At 38.8% G+C, this 26351-nt stretch overlaps 2 protein-coding genes across 4 annotated transcripts in view; both read right to left on the bottom strand.

Annotated features, from left to right (window-relative positions):
* Window positions 1–26351, bottom strand: part of LOC121925521 (protein WWC3-like) — a 529629-nt gene that overhangs the window by 370521 nt on the left and 132757 nt on the right. The window lies entirely within an intron of this gene.
* Window positions 15563–26351, bottom strand: part of CLCN4 (chloride voltage-gated channel 4) — a 50917-nt gene continuing 40128 nt past the window's right edge. For both annotated transcript variants that reach the window (XM_042457762.1, XM_042457763.1), the window contains exons 10-12: window positions 25440–25838; window positions 23040–23256; window positions 15563–18685 (exon numbers count right to left, since the gene is read on the bottom strand). In XM_042457762.1, coding sequence (XP_042313696.1) covers window positions 18595–18685; window positions 23040–23256; window positions 25440–25838 — 707 coding nt within the window. In that variant the 3' untranslated portion in view covers window positions 15563–18594. The remainder of the gene's footprint in view (window positions 18686–23039; window positions 23257–25439; window positions 25839–26351) is intronic.

The raw sequence follows: 26351 nt of genomic DNA on the forward strand, positions 1-26351 counted from the left end.
GAGTTTGGATATCATTAAAGCAGCTACCTGCATTGCTGAACCTATCTGTGGCAGATAGTTCAGCACCTCAGATAACTCCTTTAAAGTCTGAGCTAAAGCCACTCTATTGACATGGGACCCATCAGCAATCACTGTCTGAAACATTTGTGGCAGATTGCTCTGACTAAAGCAAGTCAATGGTGAGGAAGAGAATAAAATTAAATAGGAATTGGCACACATGATGACATAATATGTGTGTGCTAATCTATCTCACTCACACCGCCTGCTCTCTTTTGCCATAGTCTACTGTGTTAGTACTTGATACCAATACGGTCTGCTGTTGGTAAACAGTCTGCTGTGTTGGTACTTGGAGACAATCCACTGTAAGTATTTCCACTCTTAACCGATGCTTTTTTCCCCAGGTATAATATATTTTTTTTATTTTCTGGCTATTTGGAGGTGGGATAATTTAAATTCATAGTTTATTCATACTCAACTACAACTGTACCTTTCATATTAAAATCAGTTCTACATAGTAAAACCAGTAAGGCATCAAAGATGACTGAAAGGATTTCTCTTCACAATATATAATAAAGTACTACAAAATAGTCTTGGGGGAAGCATTAGTTTTCAAGTTTCACTCAAAGGTAAATGTTTAAAACTGATTTGGTAGACGATACATGGCACAAAACCATTCAGATGACCTCTGGGATGGCTGGATTTACATCTATTTACTGTACATTCCAGTTATAGTCTCAAAATGATCTGTAAGCAAAATTAGTTTCTGACCAAGAAAATGATTCTCAGACCATGAGACTACTTCTTGAATACCTGGAGGTGAACCAAAACATCCCAGAGAACAGATTCTTGAGGCAGGCAGACGATCCCTCCTTATACAACATAAAACCTAAGTGGGTTACAGAGCTAATCGTAGGGTTCAGAATTGCTTCTACTGAAGTCCACTGGCAGTGATGATTTAAATGTCATCTAACAGCTCATGTCAGTCATTCAACTTGGATATGTTGAGTGGAGTAGGGCAGTGGTAGCTGCTGGTGTCCCAGTCAGTGGAGTGGTGAATCCATACTGGCTCTTATTCCAAACTGTAAAGGAGCTTCCAAGAAGCTGAGCCTATTCTGCGGATAAGATTTAGCACCTTGGATGCTTTAAAGCTTTGACTAAACCCCAGAGTGTATCCTTCACTTCACTAAAGGTGCATCTGTAGAAGTTTAAGTGCTGTTGCTCCATCCAATGGATTCCTGGGATTTGTAGTTTTACAAATCTTCTGAACAGTGTTGGTGCCTCACAAAACTACAAATCCCTGGATTCTGTAGGATGGCGCCATGGCAGTTGATGTGGTGTTAAACTGCATTTACAGTGTAAATGCACCCTGAGATGAAAAACCCAAACTACCGCTGGAAGGAGGTGATTCACACACACCACAGTTGCCCAATTTCACAAGCACATTTGAAAAGATCTGATTAAAAGTATCTTCTTTGGTTCCCTATTCTAATGCTTTTGGATGAGAGCACAGATCCTTGCATACACAACAGCAAAGTGCAAGTTAATGGTTGCATACAGTTGGCTAGATAACAGCTGTGTACTCATAGAATCATAGAGTTGGAAGAGACCACACGGGCCATCCAGTCCAACCCCCTGCCATGCAGGAAATCCAAATCAAAGCATCCCCAACAGATGGCCATCTAGCCTCTGCTTAAAGACCTCCAAGGAGGGAGACTCCACTACACTCCGAGGGAGTGTGTTCCACTGTTGAACAACCCTTACTGTCAGGAAGTTCTTCCTAATGTTGAGGTGGAATCTCTTTTCCTGTAGCTTGCACTACGCGGGTGTGTAGGAAAGACAAAATAAGCATTAAAGGGCTGGCCAAACTCAAAACATTTAAAAAAACACCGGGCCAGATGAATGTATTCTCTTTGGTTCAAAGACCAAATCAAGATGTGGTCTCTTTTCTTCAGTGAGACTCCATTTAACTTAAGTTGATGTTGTGAGCTGCTGAAATGGAACTCTGAATAGTACTTTGAACTCCAGGAAGGTCTTTCCCTCTACACCATTTGTTTGTGCCTTATAGAAAATAAAGGCTTCCTCAAAGCCTTTCCTGAGTCACAGATGCAATTTTCAGAAAAGCACATCTGCTGTACACACACACACACACACAAAAAAAAACCTGCGGAAATAATTGGGTTGAAAATTTAGATGATACACATCTTCTAGAAAGACAAGGAGAGTGGAGATCTTATATTGCTAACTTTTCAGTTTCCTTAGGTAAACCTAAGGTGACCCTATTTGGCCTAAACACCTTAAAGGCATGAAATCCTATCTGCATTTGTAAAAGCGTGGTCAGCCTTGATTAGGATTTGTGTGGGAGACTTTCAAGTCATTTCCAACTTATGGCAACCCTTAGGTGAACCTATCACAGAGTTTTCATGGCAAGTTTTTGCAGAAGAGGTTTGCCATTGCCATCCTCTGAGGCCAAGAGACTATGAGCTTTATCACCTTAGTGAGAACCTGTGGGAAAACAGGGTTTAAACGAGAGTTAAGTTAAATTCAAATGTAAACAGAACCCGCAAATTCGGGGAGTTTATCACACCGAATTGCTGGTAAAGTGAAATGGTGCGAAATTAAACCGAAGTTAAAGCAGAGAAAAACACCACTTTTTTATTTTCAGAATTTCCCGAAAGTAAAAAAGCTGCTATTTTTCTCCAGTTTAACTTCAGTTTAACTTCGTGTTATTTCACGTTAACAGTCTTGTGATAAACTTTGGGCATTTCTGGGGTTTTTCCAATTTGAATCTCCTTTAAATCCCATTTTCCTGTGGGATCTCAGTAGTGTGATAAACTCCTATGGCTTGTCCAAGGTCACTCAGTGGATTTCGTGGCCTTTGTTACACTCACACTTAAAGGAAGACATTATAGCCAAAGTTAATTCATAATTACAACTTTATATGACAAATGATAAGTATCAGCTGTTAATATCATTTCTACAAAGTTTACTTGTGTGTTTGTAGGTGTTTGACTATCTTGCTAATAGTAAGGTTATAGAAATGTATATTGAGTATTTGAGCACCATCTAGTGGACTCATACAGTGATGTTCATGTGTACTATTCAGCCCTCGTTTCCAGAAGACAGCTGAGTATCATCACTCTATGCTACAATTCTCAATGAGTTAGAATATAAGAGTCTCCAGTAAAAATGAAATATTCCATTGGTGGTTACTTTAATTACATACCATTTCAAAAAGATGCCTGGTAGTAAAATGTATATTTATAACATATGCATATAAATACAGAACTAAATCATTACCAACAACTGGCTGATCATCTACAGTGCCAGATTTTCACCATTATTCCTGCTTGAAACTGGAGAGTTGGATTTATCATGTCATTTGAATTTACCTATTTGGGGATAAACTGGTTCCATTGTTTCCTATTCCAATATAAACCAATAATACTATTACTCTGATCCTATTAATCTGTTATTCATGTGAATGGAATATCATGGCAAAGGGGGTGATGTAGCTATACAGTTTACACTGTAGCTTGGAAAAGTTACTTTTTGAACATGTCTTTAGTCTTTAGCTTGGTACAAAATTCTCACCCTTCCTTCTAGCCTTGCCATCCCTGCCTCTGTATTGAGCATAATATTTGAAGTGAATGCTTTTAGTATCTATGGAGACTTTTTCTTCTGCTGAAAACTCTATAGAGATGTAAGGTTACACAAAAACAAAAAGCATCCTTCCCCATTTTAAATGTTATGGAGAACAAAACAATGGTGAGAGAAGGAGCAGCACAATATTAGAGCCAGGGCTACATGCATAGCCTTGCTGCCATTTCCCCATTATATATATATATATATATATATATATATATATATATGTATATGTATATGTATATGTATATGTATATGTATATATCAATAGGCTTTTGTCATTGGCAAGTAATCATTGTGCTTACTTTTAATAATCTCTCTCTCTCTCTCTCTCTCTCTGCTGATGAACTTAAACAATCTCTCCTATTTGGAGCTTTTTCACAAAAACCCAGAACTCTAACACATCTCAAATGAGCTGTTTCTCTTCCTGCCTGCCTTCTTCACTGTCCAGCTCCCATATCTAGGGAATACAATGGCTTGGACAATGCTAACTTTACTATTCAGGATTTTGTCTTGTTCTTGCACAGCTGTCCTTCCTGATCCTAGTCTTCTTCTAATTTCTTGATTGCAGTCTCCACTCTGATCCATTATTATTATTATTAAGATTTATTTATAAAGCGCTGTAGTTTTACACAGTGCTGCACATACAATCAATTAAATTAAAATAAAATAAAATAAAGACCTGCCAGTGGTGTACACTCAACAAAGTAAATGGAAATAAATATATATATATTAAATTTGAAGCAATAAAATAAACAACACAGGTTAAAACAGCATAGGCTAACAATCATGTAAGGCCTGGAAATGCTTCCCTAAACAGGATTGTCTTCAACTCAGCTTTGAAGCTGCTTAAAGAAGTAATGGATCAGGCTTGTGCAGGAGGATCCCAGGTATGTTTGATCCCATGTTATTTCTATTTTATTGATATATAGGATGAATTTCTGTAGTTCTTCCATGCTACAACATTGGAAACCAGTTTATTATTATTTTCCTCTGTGTGTATACACTCTAGGCTAAAATAATCATATATCTTCATCTATTTGGTATTCCTTAAGGTGCTTACATGAGAACCAGTGTTCAAGTACTGGACTATGACTCTATGAAACCAGGTTTCAAATTTCTGCTCAGCCAAGGAAACCCACAGGGTGACCCTGTGCAACTTCTTCTCTCTCATTCTTAGAAGAAGGCAATGACAACCCCATCAAATTCCCAAAACAATTATGCTCAAGAAAGCCCCAAGATAGGTTCACCATAAGCCTGAGCCATCTTGAGGTCACATAACAGCAAGACTTTGAATACACCCATCCTCCTCCCTCTCTCTTTCTCTCCCTTCCTCCCACCATCTTGTTTTATTTACCACTCAGGGCAGCATTCTGGAAAAACACTTCTTCTGTGTTGTGATTTTTAATTGATCCTAATAAAAGCAGCTACTGCTGTTTGCACATTTCTCTGTGCTCCTGTAGAAGACAAAGAACAGGGTTATTACAGCTGGTTCTAACAAAAGTTTATTTTCATTTGTACGGCAGGCCAACAATACATTGCTAGCTGCAGTGCCGTGTTTGGCATCCATTCTTGTTGGTTAAGGTGGCTTCTGTGTCTGCATGGGGAATAAACCGACAATTGTTCCTGGCACAGCTGTGTTTGCCTGTGTAAGAACACTCACACTAGACTACGCTCACACTGGAATGCCATTGTTAGACGAATGCATTCAGAATACCACTGAAGGTAGTCTACTCTTCAATATTATCCTCTATGGCTAAATGTGAAGTGGGCAGTGATCATAAACCACTTACATTTTTAGTGCAGTGCCCCCCCCTCCCGCTCCAATGCTTTTTGCATTACTGTATGAACTCTGAACAAATTATATTGATTTTAGATAGGAGGATTAAATGGCATCATGTATTGCATTCAAACTTGGAATCAAAATTATATCTGGGGGATTTTAATGAAACTAAGGGGTAAGATAACATAGGCCACTGATAGAAGCTTAGCTATCAGACTATCCAAGCAGCTGATGGATTTACTTAAACCTTTCTTTAAAAAACAAAAAACAGTCCCTGCTTCCAAGAACTACATATTATTCCAGTTGGAGAAATGTCTAGTTTGATGAGGTTAAAAGATTAAAAAGACAGATGACAAAAATATACTGTGATAGCAGTTCCCTCTTAATTCCTCCTAGTTATTATGAGCTATGTAGATTTTATGATGAACAATGGAGGAATGGGCTTGTAATGTTCTGGGCCCTAGGATGATAAAGCAGTTTGACACCATTTTAAGTGTTGTAGCTCCATCCTATGGAATCCTGTGATTTGTAGTTTTGCAAGGTTTTTGGCCTTCTCTGCCAAAGAGTGCTGGTGCCTCATAAAACTATAAATCCCTGTAGGCCTCTCTCGGGTGGCAGGGAGGGTTGAGGGCCTGTCTCCGGTGGCGGGGGTTGAGGGCCTCTGTTGCTGCTTGCCATGCCTTTGGCACGGCAGCAACAACGAAGGAAGGAGAGAGGCCTGTAGAGGCCTGTAGGTCTCTCTCCAGTGGCCTTTGGCGCGGCAGCGGCAACATAGGAAGGAGAGAGGCCTATGGCCTCTCTCTGGTGGCGGGAGGCAGTTGGGACCTCCTTCACCTCCTACTCTTCTACTTTTTCTTTCTCCTCCTCCTCCTCTTCTTCCCCTCTTCCTCCTCTTCTTCCTCCTCCTCTTCCTCTTCCTCCTTTTCTTCCTCTTCCTCCTCTTCTTCTTACCCTCCTCCTCTTATTTTTATCTTCTTTTTACTATTCTTCTCTCCCCTCCTTTTCTTCTTTCTCCTTCTCCTTCACTTTTCTTCCTTCCCCTTCTTCCTCCTCTGCTGCTGCTGTTGTTGTTGATTTCAGCTCCTTTCTGATTTATGGTGACCCTGCAGAATTTCTTCGGGGGGGGGTTGCCTTTACCTTCCCCTGAGAGGCTGAGAGAGTGTGACTTGCTGCCCAATGTCACCCAGTGGGTTTCCATGGCTGAGCTGTGATTTGAACCCTGGTCTCCCATTGTCCTAGGCCACTACAGCATGCTGGACCCTCCACTGCACTTAAAGGTACAGTACTCAGTTATTCTTTGTTATTGTTTACCTTCAAGTTGTTTTCCACCATATGGAGACCCTAAAGCAAACCTATCCTGGGGTTTGCTTGGCAAGGATTGTTCAGAGGAGGTTTGCCAGGGCTTTCTGCTGAGGAGGCTGAGAGAGTGTGACTTGCTTGAGCTTGAGGTCACCCAATAGGCAGGGAAATGAACCCTGATCTCCAGAGTCCTAGTCCACCACACAAAGCTACATCCCAAACTTCTATCCAGATTCCAGGAAGACTGTCAAAATGTCCTCCATTTTGAACATGCCTAAGAAGTATGCATTTATATTAATACTTTTTGAATTCATTAATTTTTTGTGTTTTAGTTGTTCGTGTCCTCCATTTACAAAATATGTCCTACATTTCGGGCTAAATTTTGTCCTACATTTGTCCTATATTTTTTACATTTGTCCCGGTCTGGAGGTAGACAGTTATGGCAACCCTAAATGTGGTTAATAATAATAACAGCGTTTAGCTTTTAACAATAAACTTCTATACATTGCTATCTCATTCTAATAATAATAACAACAACGCTTATTTCTTCCCCACCTCTCTCCATGGATTGGGGCCGGAGACAATAACAATGAACAGACAGACAATATCAAAAAGATATCAGTTAAAAATACATCAATTTAAAAGGAGGCTATAGTCAAATTAGATCCAATAGAAAGAGTCAAAAATATTTTTGGAAAGACTCTTTCTGTCACGGTTTCCACTAAAATGTCAGCATTTTGTACCGAACTGGGACTTGGTAAAAAATGAAGCTCTTAAGCTTGCTCTATTCTACCAGATAAAGTAATATTTATGCAGACATCAGAATTTATATTTTATGTCTTTGAGGAAATGGGCCCTGTCTCCTGGAAACAAAATATAATATTTTTTGTGAAGTTTTCAGTCCCTTTCTTATTGACCTTGGGTTACAATATAGCAAAGATAACCTTGCTACAAAGCCTCAAAGACTGAACTGCAACCCTGAATGTCTGAAATAGCAAGTTGTTTATCAAACAAATTATATGTGCATTTTGCCCCTTCTTCCTTTAATCTTCCAAAATATCTGACTGATAAACCCTCCACTAAAATGAGTTTGGTTTTTGCATGGGCAAAAGTTCTTCTCCTGGCAGATTTGATGGGGTGTATCCAGGGTACCCCTAAGGAAAATTGTGTTTGCTTTTTTAAGTACTTAATTGTGGAGGATATTCCCCATTTTGTTTTATATATATATATATATATAGACTGTACCTGTAAAGCACTTTGATCTACTGGAAAAGCAGTATATAAATAAAGTATTATTATTATTATTATTATTATTATTATTATTATTAAAACATTGGAGTTTACCACATGTAATTTTCCATAGTACCAAAATCGGCTGCCAGAGCCACTGCTGAGGATGGGTGATGGTTGGGAGGCAGCGCAACAGCAATTTTGTGTGTGGTAAAATCAATTTTAACCCATTCCAGCCCGATCCCGTCCCATGCCCAGGTCGGCGTGAAAATTACATGTAATAAACTCTATAGTCATTATTCCAATACTGTTGACTAGAGTGACAGAGTGGTCACCTCTGGAAAAGTTGTACTTTCCATTGAGAGATTATAACAAATATGTAACTTCAAAACTGCTAAATTCTTGGCTTTGGCCATACGCTTGTGAGAAAAGGCCAAAGGTGATGTTTGTGATATATTGGTATAATGGGTGTTTGCTGGTTGCAATAAAATTATGACTGGTTGACATGGAAGGTATTCAGATGGAAGTACATCATGTTTTGTACAGAAACATTGTTTAATGTGCATGCATATATGCATGCACTACATGAGTTGTAGGATTTATTATTATTATTATTATTATTATTATTATTATTATTATTATGTGGATAAATGCATCCAGCTAACTTAGCCAGATACCTTATCCAAGCTGTATCATACTGTCCTTTAGCCAATGCTCTTAATTGGTTCTCCATTTCCAGGAGCTCTATATTTTTATTTCCTCTATTTCTCTAGACTTTTTTTTTTACCCCTTTCTTCTCTTCTGCTTTTTGCTATTATTTTTTCCCTACCAACTCCAACCAGTCCAGAGAATGGTTTCTTGACTGCCCATTGCAACAGTTTCAGTTTCCTGTGGTAAATATTTTTATCGTCTCTGGGTGAACTTTATACTATGGCTGCTGTTTCTCACAACAGGTAGGATTTATGTAGACAAAGATGTGTGTGTGTGTGTGTGTGTGTGTGTGTGTGTGTGTGTGTGCTTAGTTCCACGAAACATCACTTTACATGGAAGTTGATATAGGTTTACAGCCTACCATGAATAGAAATCACGAGATGGAATCCAGAGTACAATAAAAAGGAATCTTAACTGTGGCCAGTTGCCAGGATATTTCCTTGTAGAAACAGAAAACAATCTCTACATTAGGAAGATACAGAATTATTCTAGTTGCTTTCTTATATAGGAAGGCTGATGTTTCCCACTTATATCCCACAAAATCATAAAGGATGAGTACTCAAGACATATAATTCATTCATTCCTTTTTTTAAAAAAAGGAGGAATGAGAAAGTGAAGGTTTGGCTCACCAATTCAAACAAATTCGACACTTGGAAGGTATCAGTTTTGCATGGGAAGATAGCTTTAACAAAATAGATCTTGTGTGGAAAACCCAAAAATTGCTTATTCAAAAGAGGATGCTGACTGTAGTTTTTTTATTTAGGATGGTAAGTGTAATCATATCTACACGATAACCTCATGTAAGTTTTTACACACACAAACACACACATGCACCAAAGGTTTCCTCCCTTCCTAATGAGATGTCAGCAAAATGTAGATTGTTGGGAATGCTAAGACCTACCTGCTAGCCTTAGACTCATTCACTTACTCCCTTACAAGTCATTTCACCCCTCACTTTGGGAAAGAGGGTAAATTGCAAGGGCTTTGAATATTAGTAAGATGTCCTGAGGATATGTAGTGCCTTTTTTGTGTGGCTGACCTCTGAAGTATGAAATTTCACTGTGATCAGCCCAAACCCTTCACTACCCTTATTACTTCAACTGGTTATAGTCCATGGTACGGTTTCTATGGCCTTCCAGGGTATTTCACAATGTTGTAATTGTTAATTCTCACTGACATATTCCCAAATGCATTACTCAACCGCTCAAGTATAACATGAAATGAGGTGTGGCCTCCCCTGTATTCTGTTCCACAGCCCACCCAAATTAGCGTGGTGACTTATATTGGCAGAAATTATGGATTCCTAATTGGAGCATTGCAAAACATGGAATATTTTGGGAAACAAGTAATGTTCCTCTGGCCCCATGATGCACTCTCAATCTGCCCAGCATTTTAAAATTCCATCCTGATGTGTTATGGAGACACATTCCTTTCACAGGCATTTGTCAGAAAATGACATAAACATGAGTTGCCTCTGGAGGGTGTCAAAAGCATTTGGACAATGGCAAAGATGCTTGACAGAAGAAAGTGATTTCCCACCACACTTACAGGAGCTGGCTGTATCTACACTATTAAGAAGCCTGAAGGATGACTACTTATTTTTCTGTTCTCTACCCCCCCCCCCCAAACAACATTTCCCTGAGCTTTTAGCCAACTCTGTTTGGATTAGGATGGGCTATTTAATCTTTAAAATATGTGTTTCCATAACAAACGATTGATCGTACATAAATTCTACATATTGCTGTGTAAGCTAGAGACTTCTTGGAAATCCCCCACAAGGTGCTGTCTTTCTCTGCTAACATTATTTTCTTCTTCAGAATTTCTTTTTCTCCCCCAGGGTGAAATGAAACCATTGACAAGAGTGCCATGAAAAGCTATTGTATTAACTCCTTCTGGCCTGGGAAGGAATACAACTGCTCCATGATTTCTTGTCTACCTTTCTTTGCTTTTAGTCATGTCTGAACTTCATAACCACCAGCCCACCAGTGGTGGAATAAATGGAGAGGAGAGTGGGGAGCACATATAAGAAAGAACAAGGAAACAAATGTAAAAATTATATATTAAGCCTCCTGCCCCCCTGGAATGAGTTTTTATGTTGGTTAGTAATGTACACCAAAGTCCAGAACTAAAGACATCATGCATCTCAGGGACGCTGTAATCATATTCTTTTTTCTCCATTTGGATTGCTGGGAAGCAATGATTTATATATGCCCTTTTATATAATGTATGGTATACATTATGTACACCATAATTTTTTGAGACTACCTACTTCTCAGAGAAGAAATAAAAGAGCCTGACCCTGTGTGGCAAAAAAGAATTTAGATGAGAGTATTAATTGTCTAAATACTCTAAAGATCCTTTCAGATCTTAGAAGCTAAGCAAAATCAACCCTGGTTAGTACTTGGATGGGAGACCACAAATGGATAACAGGTGCTATGTTTCAGAAGAATGCACTGGACAAACAACCTGAGTATTCCTCACCTAAAGAAATCCTATGAAGTTCATGGGGTTTCCATAAGTTGACAGGTGGCTTCAAGGTACTTACACAAACACACATTAATTGCTTTACTTTTAGGGGGAGAAATGAGGTAAAAGGAGCATAGAAGTAGTGTATATAAAATGTAAAGGCAACAGAAAAAAAAACATGGCACAGGAACACATGGTGGGGAAGACAAGCTGGAGAAAGAAGATCAAGCCCATGGCAAAGACTGGCAGTGAAAATCAGTAATCATGAGCAGAAGTTGTAGGATTTGTAAAAGTTGGGTTGGTGTGGCCATCTCTTACTCAAACATTTACAGTAGAAAAGTGAATGATGGCCCATTGCACATAAAGGCATCATTAAGCTTCAACTGGCTTATGTTGTTGACATGGAATTCCCAGACTCAATAAACTAAGTGAGTAATCCAAGTGAATAATCAGCTTTTCCTGTAGGCAGTGGTGCAGAGGAAGACCTCTCACAAGACAGGTGATCACTTGAGGCCTCTTACTAGACAGACCATCTGAAGCAACTATGAATGTGCTTACCATGCAATAAGAAGATACATACATATCAAACCCAGACAAGAACACAATTCAGAAAGTCCTGCATATTGATATTGCTTTTTCAGGCACTTTTTTGCATGTATTCTTCCTGACCTGGAAGACATTGCCAGTACTTATGTCCTATGACAGAGTCTTCAGCCTTGCTGGATTAGACAGGGGCAACACTAGGGTGGTGCTGGGTGTGTAGACCACAGCAGGTGACATCTCAGAGCAGGGTGAATACCCAGTGGATTGATCACTCTTGAAACCCCCCTGCCTGTCCTTTGTGCCAGTCAGGGTTCCTCTACCATCCATCAACTGCAGCTACTGGTGGGGCTGCCCCCCAGCAGCTCTTTCTGAGTCTGGTGGGGCTGCTGGCCAAGTAGGACAAATGTGTTAGGTGGCAGTGGCAGCCCATCTCCACCAGCAGTCACTGGTGGGAAGGATTTCCAGGTCTTGTGGGCCTGGTGGCTGGGTGGGAAAACACATTGCCTCTCTCCCCTGCTTGTTTAGCAGCTGTCACAAACCCAGAAAAGAGTGCCAGGTGGCAGTAGAAGCCCACTCCCACCAGCAGCCACTGGTGAGAAGGTGCAGCCTTCCAGGTCTGCTGGCCAGAAGGGAAAGTGAGTCACATCCCTCTCCCATTCGCCCAGCAGCCAAGCCAGACCTGGAAAAGGATGCTAGGTTGCAGCACACCCCCACCAGTGACTGCTAGTGAGAAGGGGCTGTCACTGCCACCTAACACATTTGCTGGCCGGGTGAGAAAACAAGTCATCTCCTTCTGCCACTCATCTAGCAGCTCTGACAGTCCTGGAAAAGGGTGCTGGGTGGCAGAGCCCCACTCCCACCAAGGCAGATGGGGCCTGGCTGGCAGAGGGGTGCTGCAAGGGTGTGCCAGCATTGGGGTGACACCAACCCTAGTGATGCCACTGAGATTAGGACCCATTATTTGTTAAAAGTAAATCTAAGGAAGAACTGAGGTTTGATCCAAGCCAGGCCACAGGCAACTACCAAAAGATGTAGCTTTACCCAGCCCACAGAAACATGTGCAATATAGCTGTCAGCTACAGACCACCATGCTTTCTCCCAAACTCTGCTCGGAGTTAGCATTTTTCCACAAAAGAGAGAAGAAAGGGCCGGGATACAGTACAGACCTCCTACTCTTCATAAAGGTCTGGTGCACCCAAGATTTTTGTGCTCATTTTTCGAAGAATATATGGTCATGGATCCGTGAAGATCCTTTCATCTGCTGGACTTGCATTAAGCTCATTATTTTCCAAAACTTTTGTTTTTTAAAAAAAAGTCTGAAAAGGTTGTTCTATTTTACTTAATGAATTTGGGGCTGATTTTCACCAATTTTTGTACAAAAATGCATTACTTTTATTATATAGTTTTCTTTCTAATAAACAAGTCTCGGCATTAAGTAATTCATGCCTGTGCATTCTGTTGCATCACTGAAAAGTAAAATCTTACACTTTCTCAGTTACATATCGAAAACATATGCACAATACAAACTTCATACTGGGTTTTTGTTCCATCAGTTGCTATCAAATGTTTATTCACCCATCTGGTCTGACATAATTTAATTTCCATAGATTAAAAAATGTTTAATGCATTGTATTGGCATTAAATAAATATTACACTTTTATCTGACCAACTTTATTCTTAAGTCAACCACACTCAGTGAAAAATACCTTTTTGTTCTACTGAATCAATGAAATAAATGAAGTTTAGATCTCTATCTTCTGGAGTCCTTCCAATAACTCTTGCAGTCTGCTATGGAATAATATACCATTTTAAAAAGAAACACTTGCTGGTAACTGTGGAAAGGACTTCTGCAAAAGGATTTTCTTAACCTTTTCAAATATTCCATTGAACTGCATGTCTAATGTTGACAATCTTTAAGGGTCACTTAGCAGTCAATCTTATGTCTACGTGCAAAAATAAAGGTGGTGAGAGCATAGATGAGTGACTCACCCATGCTCCTAGCCTTTCTATATTTTGTCTGTAGAGGCAAAGTCTCAAGTAGGAAAAGCCACTGGATAGGCAAACTCTGAAAACTGCATCTCATTTGTGAACCAGTAAAGCATTGTTCCTGTTTGCAAGACAAACCCACCAAAAAACAAAACACAACACATTCATCTGTTCCTTGGTAAATTAATCAGGTGCCTAAATCCAACTGTTCACCTCCACTAGAGTAGACCTTCTAAAGCAATTGGAAAATGCTAAATCAACACTGATGCAATTTCCATTTACTCACTGAATCTGCTCTGGTGGTACTCATAACTGGATTTAGGCCATATTATCAATCCAGACATTATTATTTTTTTCTGCAATATTACAGCTGATTTCACCCACACATCTGAGAACAAATTTTCCTTGCGAATTTTTATGTCAAATGTCTCACTTCATTATATGTCAAGCAAATATACTTGATTAAAGCATGTGATATCTGACAACTCACATGTAACATCTCACATATAATAATCTGTAGTGTGTGACCATACTTATCTGTTTAAACCTTTGCAACCTGCCTTGAGTCCCAGAGGCTGGGGAAAAGATGGGGTGGTGGTGATTATGATGGATGGAATCCTGTATCAGCTTATACTTAGCTAAGTAACTTGAACAGGACCAAACCCTCCAAACCTGATGGAAACATTATTCAACCATATTCTATTCATTGAAAGAATGGACCTCCTTCTCCCATGAATGCTGATCTTGGTAAAGTAAGAGGACAAGTTACAATATGGCAATATTGTCAACATTATGATTAAGTGACCATTTATACAAAAAAGGTACCTAACCATAATGTTCATATTTATGATTTCTACTTAGTCACAATTTTGATACTATTGCCACAATTATAATCTAACATCTAAATGAAGTGGCATTTTTAATTGAGAGGGTTAGTTAAGAGATAATATGCAATGATAATTAGGATTTAACTATCTGATAGCTATGACTCATAACTGAAGTCTGCCAATATCGAGATAAGCAAAAGATGGCAACTGACCTAAATTAAGGTTTCAAAGTTAAGGATTAAAAAAATTGAAATTTTATATTTAAATTTCTTGTCCAGTATATGAAAGGCAAATCTGAAAAATTCAACATACAGTGGTCCTTGGTATTTGCTAGGGTTTTGTTCCAGACCCCCCCCTCCATAATACCAAAATCCATGGATGCTAAAGTCCCTTTATATATAACGGTGTAGTAAAATGGTGTTCTTTATATAAAATAGCAAAATCAAAGTTTGCTTTTTGAAAGTCTAGTATGTGAACTTTTACCTGCTTATGTAAACTGACAACAGGATGCCTCTGTCCATCTTTCTTTTATGTCAGGACCAGGCAACCATATGAAAGGTGAGAGTCATCCCTCCCCATAAGCTCCTAAGGGGACCACAGAACCTCTCTGGGTATGACCACTAGCAACATACAATGAACCCTTCCAAATTCTTATTTCTGAATACCATGGTGGCAAGTGGCTACCATGTCAGTGGGCAGTGAATCTTGTCTTTGGTCTTTCAGTCTAGCAGGGGTTCGGTTCCAGGACCCCCACCCCCAAAATAGAAAAAAAAAACATTGATGCTCAAGTTCCAGATTATTTAATGGTCAGCAACATGCCTGTATCCACATCAGTGCATCTATGTGTACGTACTGCCATTAAATAATATGGACTGTGCTTATCTGCAGGCAGTCAAATCCACTGACTGCTAGACCATCAATATGGTGGGCCCGCTGTAACATCATGTCCAGTTTGATTTTTTTTGTATGCTAACGCCTGTTTGTGTTTGTTTGTTTGTTTGTTTGTTTGTTATGTGGTGGCTTGGTGTTTTTCATGCTAAGTACACTGAAAAATCCCCCCCCCCAAAAAAGTCAGGGGGCTTGGGGGAGGGTGAAAAACAAAGGTTGGGAGCTTCTTCTCCAAGTTGCACCCTCCCTATCCTAGTTTTACAAGTGGAAAAATATATTTAAGCAGTGACACTGGAGTGGTGAATCCACCCCAGGTTTATCCTGAATGTCACTTGATGTGTCCCTAGTGCTGAACATACGTTGGGGATAAATTTTGGCTATACTGGAGCTAAAATCTGGGATAGATTATCTAATAGCTAGACTGAAAAACTGAAGACAAGATTCACTGCCACACTGACATGAGAGCCACTTGCCACCATGGCATTCAGAAATGAGAATTTAATCAAGCTGGGCGGCCCACCTTGAGGAGCAACTTGAAAATATGATGATAATTCTTTTGTGATCATTTCCCAACATACAACCAAATTATTTTGTCTCAACTTTGAGGATGTTATTAAAGCATTATAACACATGAAGCCCCAAATTTCTAAGGCTTTTTTCATGGCTACTCCAAGAGTTCTTTTATGTTGATGAGAACAGTATAAATCTATGTAGATAAAGAACTGATAGTTTGCCTTTTTGTAATATAATGATGGGTTAGAAAATGAAGACTTTTTAAAGGAACCCACAGATCAACACCCCTTTGATTATTATATCATACCTCACTCTCACAAGCGACATTTTGAAACTGAGCATTTATCAGATTAATCTCAGCTTCAGATTTCCTCTTCCTGTACTTAATGTCTGGGGCTGTTATGCCATATGTTATTATTTAATTTTTCCATACTCAGTCCTACATGCTATACAGAGTGATCCGTCTGGCTTTCAGAAAATTTTACTTGGAGAGGCAAAAATGGTATAAGATAGAGAAAGAATTTAAAATAGCTTTATAAGAATAAAATAGCATTATAACGTGTTATAAGAATGGATGCATTGTGGCATGGTCAGGCAAGCCACTACTTTCCACTACTTTCACAGAACTGTTTATCCCCTGTGTGTCTTTTAGAAGGTTTGCTGAATTTTGATCATTTGGGTAGGGGTCAGGGGTACTGCCATTATAGATAACTTCTATTGAGTTGTAGTATTGTAAATTAGGAAGACACAACACTGATGGTAACTATGTTACCTGAAGTAGTGAGGAAACTTGTGTCTTGGGGCAGGGGGAATGGAAATTCATAGCGGGTGTGTCTAGAATGGTAAGGAACAGCCATTCAGTCCTGAAAAATATATTTGTCCATATCTAAAAATTACCAAAGAGAACTATTGGCTGAATACTTAGGCCTTATGTTTCCTGAAGATGATCTTCATGATTACCATGCATGGAGGTCATGTCGCTGTTGGATAATCATTTGGCACTGTACACAGCTCATCCACAAAGGCAGCAGATATCATGTTAATACATCTGTGAGCAAGTTAATCCACAAACCTTTTAAACTGGCATATGCATCGGTTTTAGCGGAGCTACACTTAAATCCAAGTGTTCTATATTAGCACTTTGCAAAGCTGCCTAATACTGCCCAGTGCCTCTAGTATCGCAAGCACATGAGAGTTATACCTGAGCACATCCTTTTGTGTCACATTCTTCTACAAACAAATGATAAGAACTGAATATGATAAATAAATTTAAAAAACTTCTATCTTTCTACAAAGACACTAATTTCTCATATAATTCTTATCCCCAGTAGAAGCAATATAAAGATTATCTCTTGCTCTAACATAAATAGCATATTTTTCATATTAGTGTCAGAGGACTTTCAAGCCAGTGCAAACCATTTTCAACTAGTAGAATAAGAAATTAACAAGACTTGATACTGAGGTGCATCATTCTACAGATAAGTGATTTACACATTATTTTATAATGTGAAGTGAAACCAAATATAATGTAACACTTGCATAGAGAAGAAATCAGCACTAGTCACTTTGATGCATGTTATTAAGGAGGAGGGACCAAAGTTAATTTGCAAAATTATTCAAGGTCATTTTTGACAAAGTAATGTGGCCATGGTTCAACTTTTACAAGTCACTTGTAAACAGTCACTGTGATATCATATGATAAACTTCCAGGATTTAGTGTATTTCAGATCTTAATACATGGCAGACCCACTAAAAAGAAAGGTTCATCATGAATAAATGGCATAAATCATTGCATGGTGATTTTATGATGTGAAAAATGATCTTGAGATCTGCAAAGAAACTGAGCATCTAAAAGCAAAAATACAACTTTTTGAAATATAAAAGTTAACTGACACACAGATTTGATTCTACGTTGTCTCTTAACTTCTACAAAAATAGTCAAAAACAACACATTTCTTCATAAAATCATACACGTCTTGAAAATACTTTGTGCATAATCCAATAAATAAATACGTGTGAATTAAGAAAAAACATGGCTGGTAACCAGTAGTTTTTAACACAATATTTTATACTTGCTATTAAACTGTATTTATAAATATGCTTCCTATTTTCCCATGTCTCCTTATCAAGTTGGTGATCCTCCATGCTTCCAGTATTAATCTATACAAACTATATTATATCTCTGCATGCACCAGCCAAGCAGTTAATTAACTTGCTCAATACCTATATATAACTCTGTTGGGATCAATCCCATTTATGAGTTTCCTGCTCTCCAAACAATATCATTTTGATTTTAGGCTGTAGCATAGTGAAGTTTTTCTTTCTCATCAGTTTTCCAATGACCCATCATGGAGATGAGGAAAGCAACAATGTGACGATTTAGGAGGAAATTGCTGCTTAATACTACCACAAATGGAACATGGGGATGGAGAGAATTTACCAAGTGTCCATGTCAATAGTAGTACATAGCCCAAGTCTCACTCCAGGGAAATGATTTAACACCTGCAGCTTAACTCTTCTGCCCAACTTCACTGTACTCTTGCATTTCTGTCACAATTTTCCTTTGGTTCTGTCCTTGATATGCTTCTGTTTATGTAAATCTTTGCTTTTCAGGGGAAAAAATGAAGTACTGTACAAAATCCCTTTCTATTAGTCCAGAAAAGGTCCCTTCAAAGTTTAGATTCTTGCCTGTCCTCTGGGACCAACCTAGTTAAACATGATGGATTCAGGATCTTGATTTGCCATTTGAGCCATGTGCCTTAACACGTCCTTTTTGGTTATAATGCCCAGAAGTCTCCTAGAGAAGAAGAGAAGGAAAGAAACAGAAAAGGTCATTAATCATGAGCCCGTCTCATCTATTTTTCAAGTTCAGCTCCAGGCAGAACTTTGCTACAAAGAAAGGAATCATTTTTTAAAAAGGCATTTCCCCTTCTCTTCTAAAACCCAGGAAACAGGAATTTTAGAAAGTCATGATTCTCACTAATGAACATATATGTTGCTGCAGAAAACTCACCACAGTGTACTTATAATTAAATCGCAGTGCTTTTGTTCAGATTTCCCCTCTTCATCTTTGCAAAAATTCTAAATAATATACCATATTCTCTATAACTGCATTTCTGAACACATTCAGTCAGTGTTGGATCTTAGACAGGAAATAACTTGTGCCATTTGATGTCATCTCTTCAAAACCATTTACAGGAATAACTTCGCTCCCAATGGCCAAAGCTATTGCCATATAAAATAACAGTTGTAGTTCAAAGCCTGCACACTGTGACCTGAGGATTTGTGGGTCATCATAAAGCAAAGATTCCTTAAAGCCAATTGAATTTTATATCTCATTGCCCCAATACTCAATGCTTAGTAATTTATCCAGTTTTCCTGTTCGGTCGTTCTATTAACTGTTTTAGTCTAGACTTATCAAACCGAACAACTATGAGTTCAAATATGGATGCCTGGAACAACACTGTTTTCATTATCAGAGTAATGTATTGAGCAACAAGAGGGAGAGATTTTCCAGATGATGCCCATTTTATAATCTTGTTATGGGCAAAAGAAAATTATTTTTAAAAACTGGTATAAATGATTTTTATAGATTTCTACTAATCATTTCTTATTGTTGCATTCCTGCTATGACTATGTGTCGGACACCACCCAGCAATCGAAAAAGGATTAAAACATTTTAAATAAGCAAGTCTTCCTTTGCACACTTCTCTTGATAGTATAACTACAAACTTAAAACCTATCTGCTCAGAACAAAACTTTGTTTTCTTCTGTATTCCACAGGAAATCCACATCATTGTAAAAACACTGGCATTTTAAAAAAAACACCTGGGAATATTTCAAGAAGAGGGGAAGGCTTGTGAGCCAGCCAACACCCAAAAGGCCCCATGGCTTATCCATTTCCCTCTATGATTCTTTTTAAACTAAATAAGAAGCTTCCCAGCTTGTCCATGTTTTGTGTCGGGTGGAGGTCTGATCTCTCCCACCTTTGAAGAAACTTCTGCCAGAGCCACCACTGCCCGCTATGCTTTCCTACTCCAAATAAGCTGGGCGGTTTTAAAACTGGAGTGCATCTACACTAGAAAATAATGCAGTTTGACACCAGTGTTTTAAGTGCTGTAGCTCCATCCTATGGAATCCTAGGATTTGTAGTTTTACAAGGTTTATAGCCTTGTCTGACAAGGAGTGCTGGTGCCTCATAAAATTATAAATAACTGCCATGGCAGTTAAAGTGGTGTCAAACTGTATTATTTTTACTGTGTAGACGCACCCTAGGGTGTGTCTTGGAATGTGGGCAAGCAGAAGAGAGGTGGGGGTTGTTCATGGTGAACTGTGCCACTAACCCTAATTTTGTCCTGTAGACATTAAGCAAGTATGTGTGTTTTGCATATGGGAGCTACTCCTTTGCTGCATTCCTTATAACCCACTCAATTATGACCCATGTTTGCCATTTTTAAACTGTTATCAACATTCGTTGATATTTAAAGGATGATGCAAAATATCTCATTTTTGAGCAAATGTTGTCCTGGAAGCCCTTTTGAGTCCCATTCTGGGACAAAGGTGGCATATAAATAAAGATGATGATGATGGTGGTGATGATGCATGGATTTTGTTCTGAGAAATTGTGCTTTTGTGAGTGTATGTGTGCACACCTGTATGTATGTTTTTGATTCGGGAAGGGTTTTGGTTTGGTCTTTGGCTTCTTCAGCGGGTCAAAAGACAAACAGAGTCTGGTTCTTGAAAATAAAAGTTCACACACACTGACAGCATTATGGTGAAAACCTCATGAATCTCTCCTAAACCAGAGTGTTTCCATGCTATCAAGAAAGTATAAGCTACTAGATTAAGATACAGCTCTTTAATACCATCCTGTTTTCCACTTCAGCTGTGAAATAAGCACCCAAAGCACCCAACCTTGAAAATATTCTTTATAACAAGGTACTGTGGTGGTTATACCACTGAAGCTTGGCCTGCATCCTGCCTTCAGACTGTTTGGAATCCAATTTTCGCTTCTGTGGGACATACTCTGCATTCCTCACAAGGTCACTGTTTCACTTGAGTTAGCTTCTGTCTCTTATTTTTAATTCCTCACCTTCCTGCAGACTCCCAAGTCATAAGCACTTGGAGTTTGTAGAAAAATAAACCTCCGCTAGTTAATTCCCTTCATGTGTCATTCACTTCAGGATTTTCATAAGCACTTTAGGTGCATTTAAGTCTAGCTAGAAGCTCAAAACACAAGCAAAACATTTGCTAACAATGACATTCTGAAGGCACTCCTTCCCAGCAGCAAAATACTGACTCCGCCACTCATAATTAATACATCATTCAGTTTATATCCACAGCTGCATTGTATGCATCATAAATCCTACTCTCAGATCTATAGTTTAAAAACAAAACTGTATGGGCATGAGTCTAAAAGGAAGGAAGGGGAACATTTTCAAAAACACTGATGAGAAATAACCTTTGGCAAACAGGTTTATACACCAGCCTTTTCCTGTTCTGTCATCATTGTAGAGATCCTGAATGTGAAAATAAGGACCTATATACTGATGTCTGATCATTTAGAGGTGAAAATTAAAATGATTACTCTCCCTCAAAAATAAAATAAAATAAAATAATGAATGCATGGGTAGAGAGTATGTTCAACCAGGTGTCAGTGCAGCAGTCATACTTTCCTTGAAGTATCTTATGAGATGGGAACAAAGTATCTCATGTGATGGATAGTCAGAAAATAGACTGGATCTAGTGGCAGGTGTCTGGACAATCTGCAGTGGACCCATAGCATTTTTGGTTCCAAATGATCTAGTCATAACAATGAAATCTATTGTCCTCTATGTAACACTGGTGGAAAAGAATGCTTGATGGAAAATGAGGAGAAGAATTAAGGACATGTGAGCTTTATTTTGTTACTGATTTAAATTCCTGGGCTGACACTTTTCCTTACTTATTAGCGTATGTCCAAAATACCCAGTAGTTTCCATACCATTCAAATTGGTGGACCTGAAAGTTCAATAGGATAATCAATCCCACAAGGCCACCCATTTCTCTCCTAATATTCTGATGCTGACATTCTGAACTTGAATTCAGCTGCAGCCAGTATCTTCTTTGCTCCAAATCTAATTCTAACCCTGTAGCATTCCTTCATATCAATTAATTCACTGATATAGCATATTTTTACAAAACATTTTAAAATACTATATCAACTCTTGTGTCACTCCTTTCTCAGTTTCCAGATCAATGCATTCATTCCTTCATGCCTGTACATCCTAACCTATCTCTTCTTCCAACTATTTTCTAAAAGTAGATCAACCTGTAGAAAAGACTTATTTCTTTTTTCCTCATAGGTCTTCCCATTAGGCAGCTGTACAGGCATGAACAAGTCAAAGTCAAGCACTATTAAGCCCAAGGAATTTATGTGGGAGACATTTTAAACACGTACTTAAGTCTATCCCACTGGAAGTAGGAATGGTAAAACACTTGACTTTGGCTGGATCATGTCTGACAGCATGAGACAGGTTATCAGACAAAATACTTTTGGACATAATGTCTGTTTGTGTAAGAGGAGCACACACCAGAAATGATAAATTTTACACACAGAGATCCAGTTTGGCCAATATCTATGAAAGAAGAGAAAGTGTGGCTTTTTCCTTGGCAATTAAGATCTCCACAGCTGTGTGCATTAAGCTGACTATGTTAAAAATGGTCAACCAGATTGTTTTGTTATTGAGGCAATTACCTATTCTTCAAAAGAAAGAGATTTTATTTCAGCAAGCAAAGTAATAGGAATCAAACTACATTGTCTGAAGTGGACCCTAGAGCAAGTGCTAATATTCAATGGTATGCCAGCATCTTAGCCACAGTAAAAAAAACAAAAAAACCAAACCAGTTTCTATGGCCTGTTACAGACTGCCAAAATAAAGCTGCTTCGGGTCTCTTTGGAGGTATGCTGTTTAAATGATGCATGCATCCTAAGAATCCGGAAGCTGCACCAAAGCTGCACTCCAGTGCTTAGGAATGGAGTGTGGCTTTGGCGCAACCTCCGGACTCTTAGGACCCATGCATCATTTAAATAGCATACCTCCAGAGAGACCCAAAGCAGCTTTATTTTGGCAGTCTGTAACAGGCCTATGTGTGCATATCTATCCACTTACCCGCTCCTTGTGACAAGACACTGTCTGAGTCCAAGTTTTCGGAAAATATCTACCACTGTCTCCATGGGTGTGTGGTCTGTGACTGTGAAAGGGCTCAGATTGAGAATACGTCGGAGCTTCAGTGGATGAGGGCTGTTAGCAGGGACTTCTGGAGGCTCTTCAGTGAAATATACAATGGAATTGCTGACTACACCATCCTGGCGCTGCCTTGCATTTTCTGTGTGAAAAAATAGTTAATAATAACACACACAAATAAGGGCCTTTACTTTTTAGTTCACTTTAAACAGCACTGGTACTGTTACACAATGCACAGAGTTTTGTAAAGTTATTAGAGGAAGTATTCCTTGCCTGATGTGATCAAGAATATAGGACAATCAGCAATTGACAGAAATAGGATAATGTGTAAAAATATTTAAATCAAAATGCAAAATTCATCCAAACTATACTGTTGTTCAAAGTGTTGATAAGTCGTATAAACTTAAAATATGTTTTTGCTTTACATAACACATATAACTAAAAGGTAACAGCCAAGCCAAAACTAACACCTTTCACTGCCACCTTAATTTCTCTCACTTTCTGGTTAGGACAAACCATTATTAGTTGTGAGGCCTGAATTCTGCAAACCACTGTTTGTAATTCTGCTTTAGAAGCTAATTGTAGCTTTCCCAAGGTATCATTTATCTGAACACTTAAGTGTAAGATGAACCATAAAGCAAAGGAAACAAAAACAAACACATACAAAAAAGGCCCAGGGAGGAAGAAAGAGGGCCCAAGTCTGAGGCTCGCTCATGATTCATTCCCATGTTTATATGTTGAGGCTGCCAATGTGCTGCACACTGTGTTGAATGGGGTAGGCATGTTCAGCAGCTCCAGGAGCCAATTTTCTGCACCTATAACCCTAAGAACTTCATAGACTGTCAAAAATACCAACCCCACCCACCTTTGCAAAAAAAACACACACACACACACACACACAAAACACCCCACAAAAAACCAAGCAAACCACCAGCAGCTTCAAGATCACTTCTGGTCTAGAAAGCCAGGATTTTTAATATTAAAGAGTGCAGGGTAGAATGTCTGGTTCAAAATATAAATCACTCCTCCTAGATGCTAATATGAGGTGGAAATGTTCCCTTTTCTGCCAGAAAAAGATGGGTCAGGGCCAGAAAACACCTTGAAATCCTGTGGTCCCAGAACCACACCTTACCTATCCCCTAGTGTAAAGCCTCCAAAATGGTTTTCAAGAAATAATCTACTACAAAGGCTTCCATTTTAGCAGCATTGTTTGTTTGGCTTCTGAATAGTCCTCTTGATAGAACGGTGTCTTGAAACATATATTATGGCTAGTCTGAACAGTTATTATTATGACCTTCCCGCCCAAATGGCTGCATAAAACTCTTCTGAACAGTTATTGCTGAAGGGTGCACCAAGAGAGTCTGATGCCCTTTTAGCCTCTCCTTCCTTTTTCTTCCCTTGCTAGTATGTCAGTATGTGTGCTGAAAGCTCAAGAAGCCTGTCAGACACTCTAAAAATACCCTGCGTTCAAAAACAAAACTTAACTAATGTTAACAATTTTTCTTCTTGATTGATTTACTTTGCTACTCATTTTGAGAAGAGGCCTTCAGAACAAATAGCGTTATTTCTGGAGCTTATTTCCATCAATCATGGGGCAGAGCTCTAATAACAAGTAAGAAACAATTTCCAACATATTTCAGCTGCATTATTTTTCTCTTAAAACTCACTCTTGGAACATTAGGGGAATTAAAATTGCCAAATGCAAAACTACCTTCCAACCACCCTTCAAGCCCATATGTTATAAATTTATTGCAATTTACAGAAACATTATTAACTTTTGTCCTGTCTTTCTATGATGAATATGCCCTGCTTTTGCAATTGCAATGGGCTTGCTCTCATTTATACCACCATTTTTGTGCATACATTTGCCACAGTTCATATTAATCTTGTAGAAAACAGTTTGGCTGACAAGAATTAGGAAAAGATGTATACCTGAATGGGTGGAAGAAAGCAGAAGAAAAGACGCTTATATAAACTGAGAGTGTACTCTTTGCTTTGATCAAGACTATTTTTTTAAATATATTGCAATACCTTTCTTACTACGAGTAGTGTTTAGACAGGAGAACCCCATGCTGTGCAATCATTTTTGAAATAATCAGACCTACTCTAAGCATGAAGCTTCAAAGAGAGACAGAGGCACATGGATTCAAGATGGCACATTTGGGTAGGGACTTTTCTTTTAAACTTTAGATCTTGTTTCATACATAATTCCCTTCTTAATCTATCTTGTATACTTCTCTGATAACTACAACAGTCATCATATGTCAGATTTAGGAGAAGGAGGAGGAAAAATAAGTAATAAGTGTCTAAGGACTTTTTACTCACTTATTGCAAGAATCAACTCTCGTCTCTGTGCAAACCCAATAAGACGTTCAGAGTCTTTAGAAACCACTACTGGAAAACCATTATAATCAGTTTCCTTGATCAGTGTCTCTACATCTTCCACTGTCATACTGTCTTGGGTCAGGACAGAGAGAGGGGCCTCTCCGCGTCTAGGTCTCATGACATCAGTAGCCAGAGTTCTGTGAGTAAATTCATCTTTCACATCCAGAAAGGGATAGCCATTCAAATGGATGTGTGCCTCGTAGATCCCTTCTTTACCAAAGGCATCAGCCACCCACTTGCTAGTTACAGCTGCAGCCATAAGTGGCACAATGTACTCTAGTCCTCCTGTTAACTCAAACATGATCACGACAAGAGACACTGTCATTCTGGTCACTCCTCCTGCCAAGAGAAAGAAAGGATTCCAATTAGTTGTGTGGCATATATTAAGATATAGATGCCCTTTTTCCCACAAGTTTGCAGTTTGGTCCTATTGTTCAATTCAGTGCCAGTCACAACAATACAATAACAACAATCAATATGAATGTATTTGCCAGACTTGCAATGGCAGCTGCTCTTGTTCTGGCTCAGTGTCCTACTTCTGGTGAGAGAAGCTGCAGATAACAATGGCATACATAGTATTTCACCATGGTTTATTATGTTTAGCTCCAACTCAAAATTGTGGCACTACAGGAGGTCAATCAAGTAACTCTGCTGGAAAATTCCTGTTCAATTAAGCTCATCAATTAGGGCAACCAGGTGTCCGGAGTAAAACCAAGGGTCAAAAGATGCAAGATTCAGACTGACTGGTCTCTTTTTATCTACAAACCTTTGCAGTCAAAGAGAAAAATCTTCAATTTGAATGTTTGAGATTTCTGCTACTGGGAGCCATGAAACTAAATGTCAGATACATTT

The sequence above is a fragment of the Sceloporus undulatus genome, chromosome 3, assembly GCF_019175285.1.
Source record: "Sceloporus undulatus isolate JIND9_A2432 ecotype Alabama chromosome 3, SceUnd_v1.1, whole genome shotgun sequence".
NCBI lineage: Eukaryota > Metazoa > Chordata > Lepidosauria > Squamata > Phrynosomatidae > Sceloporus > Sceloporus undulatus.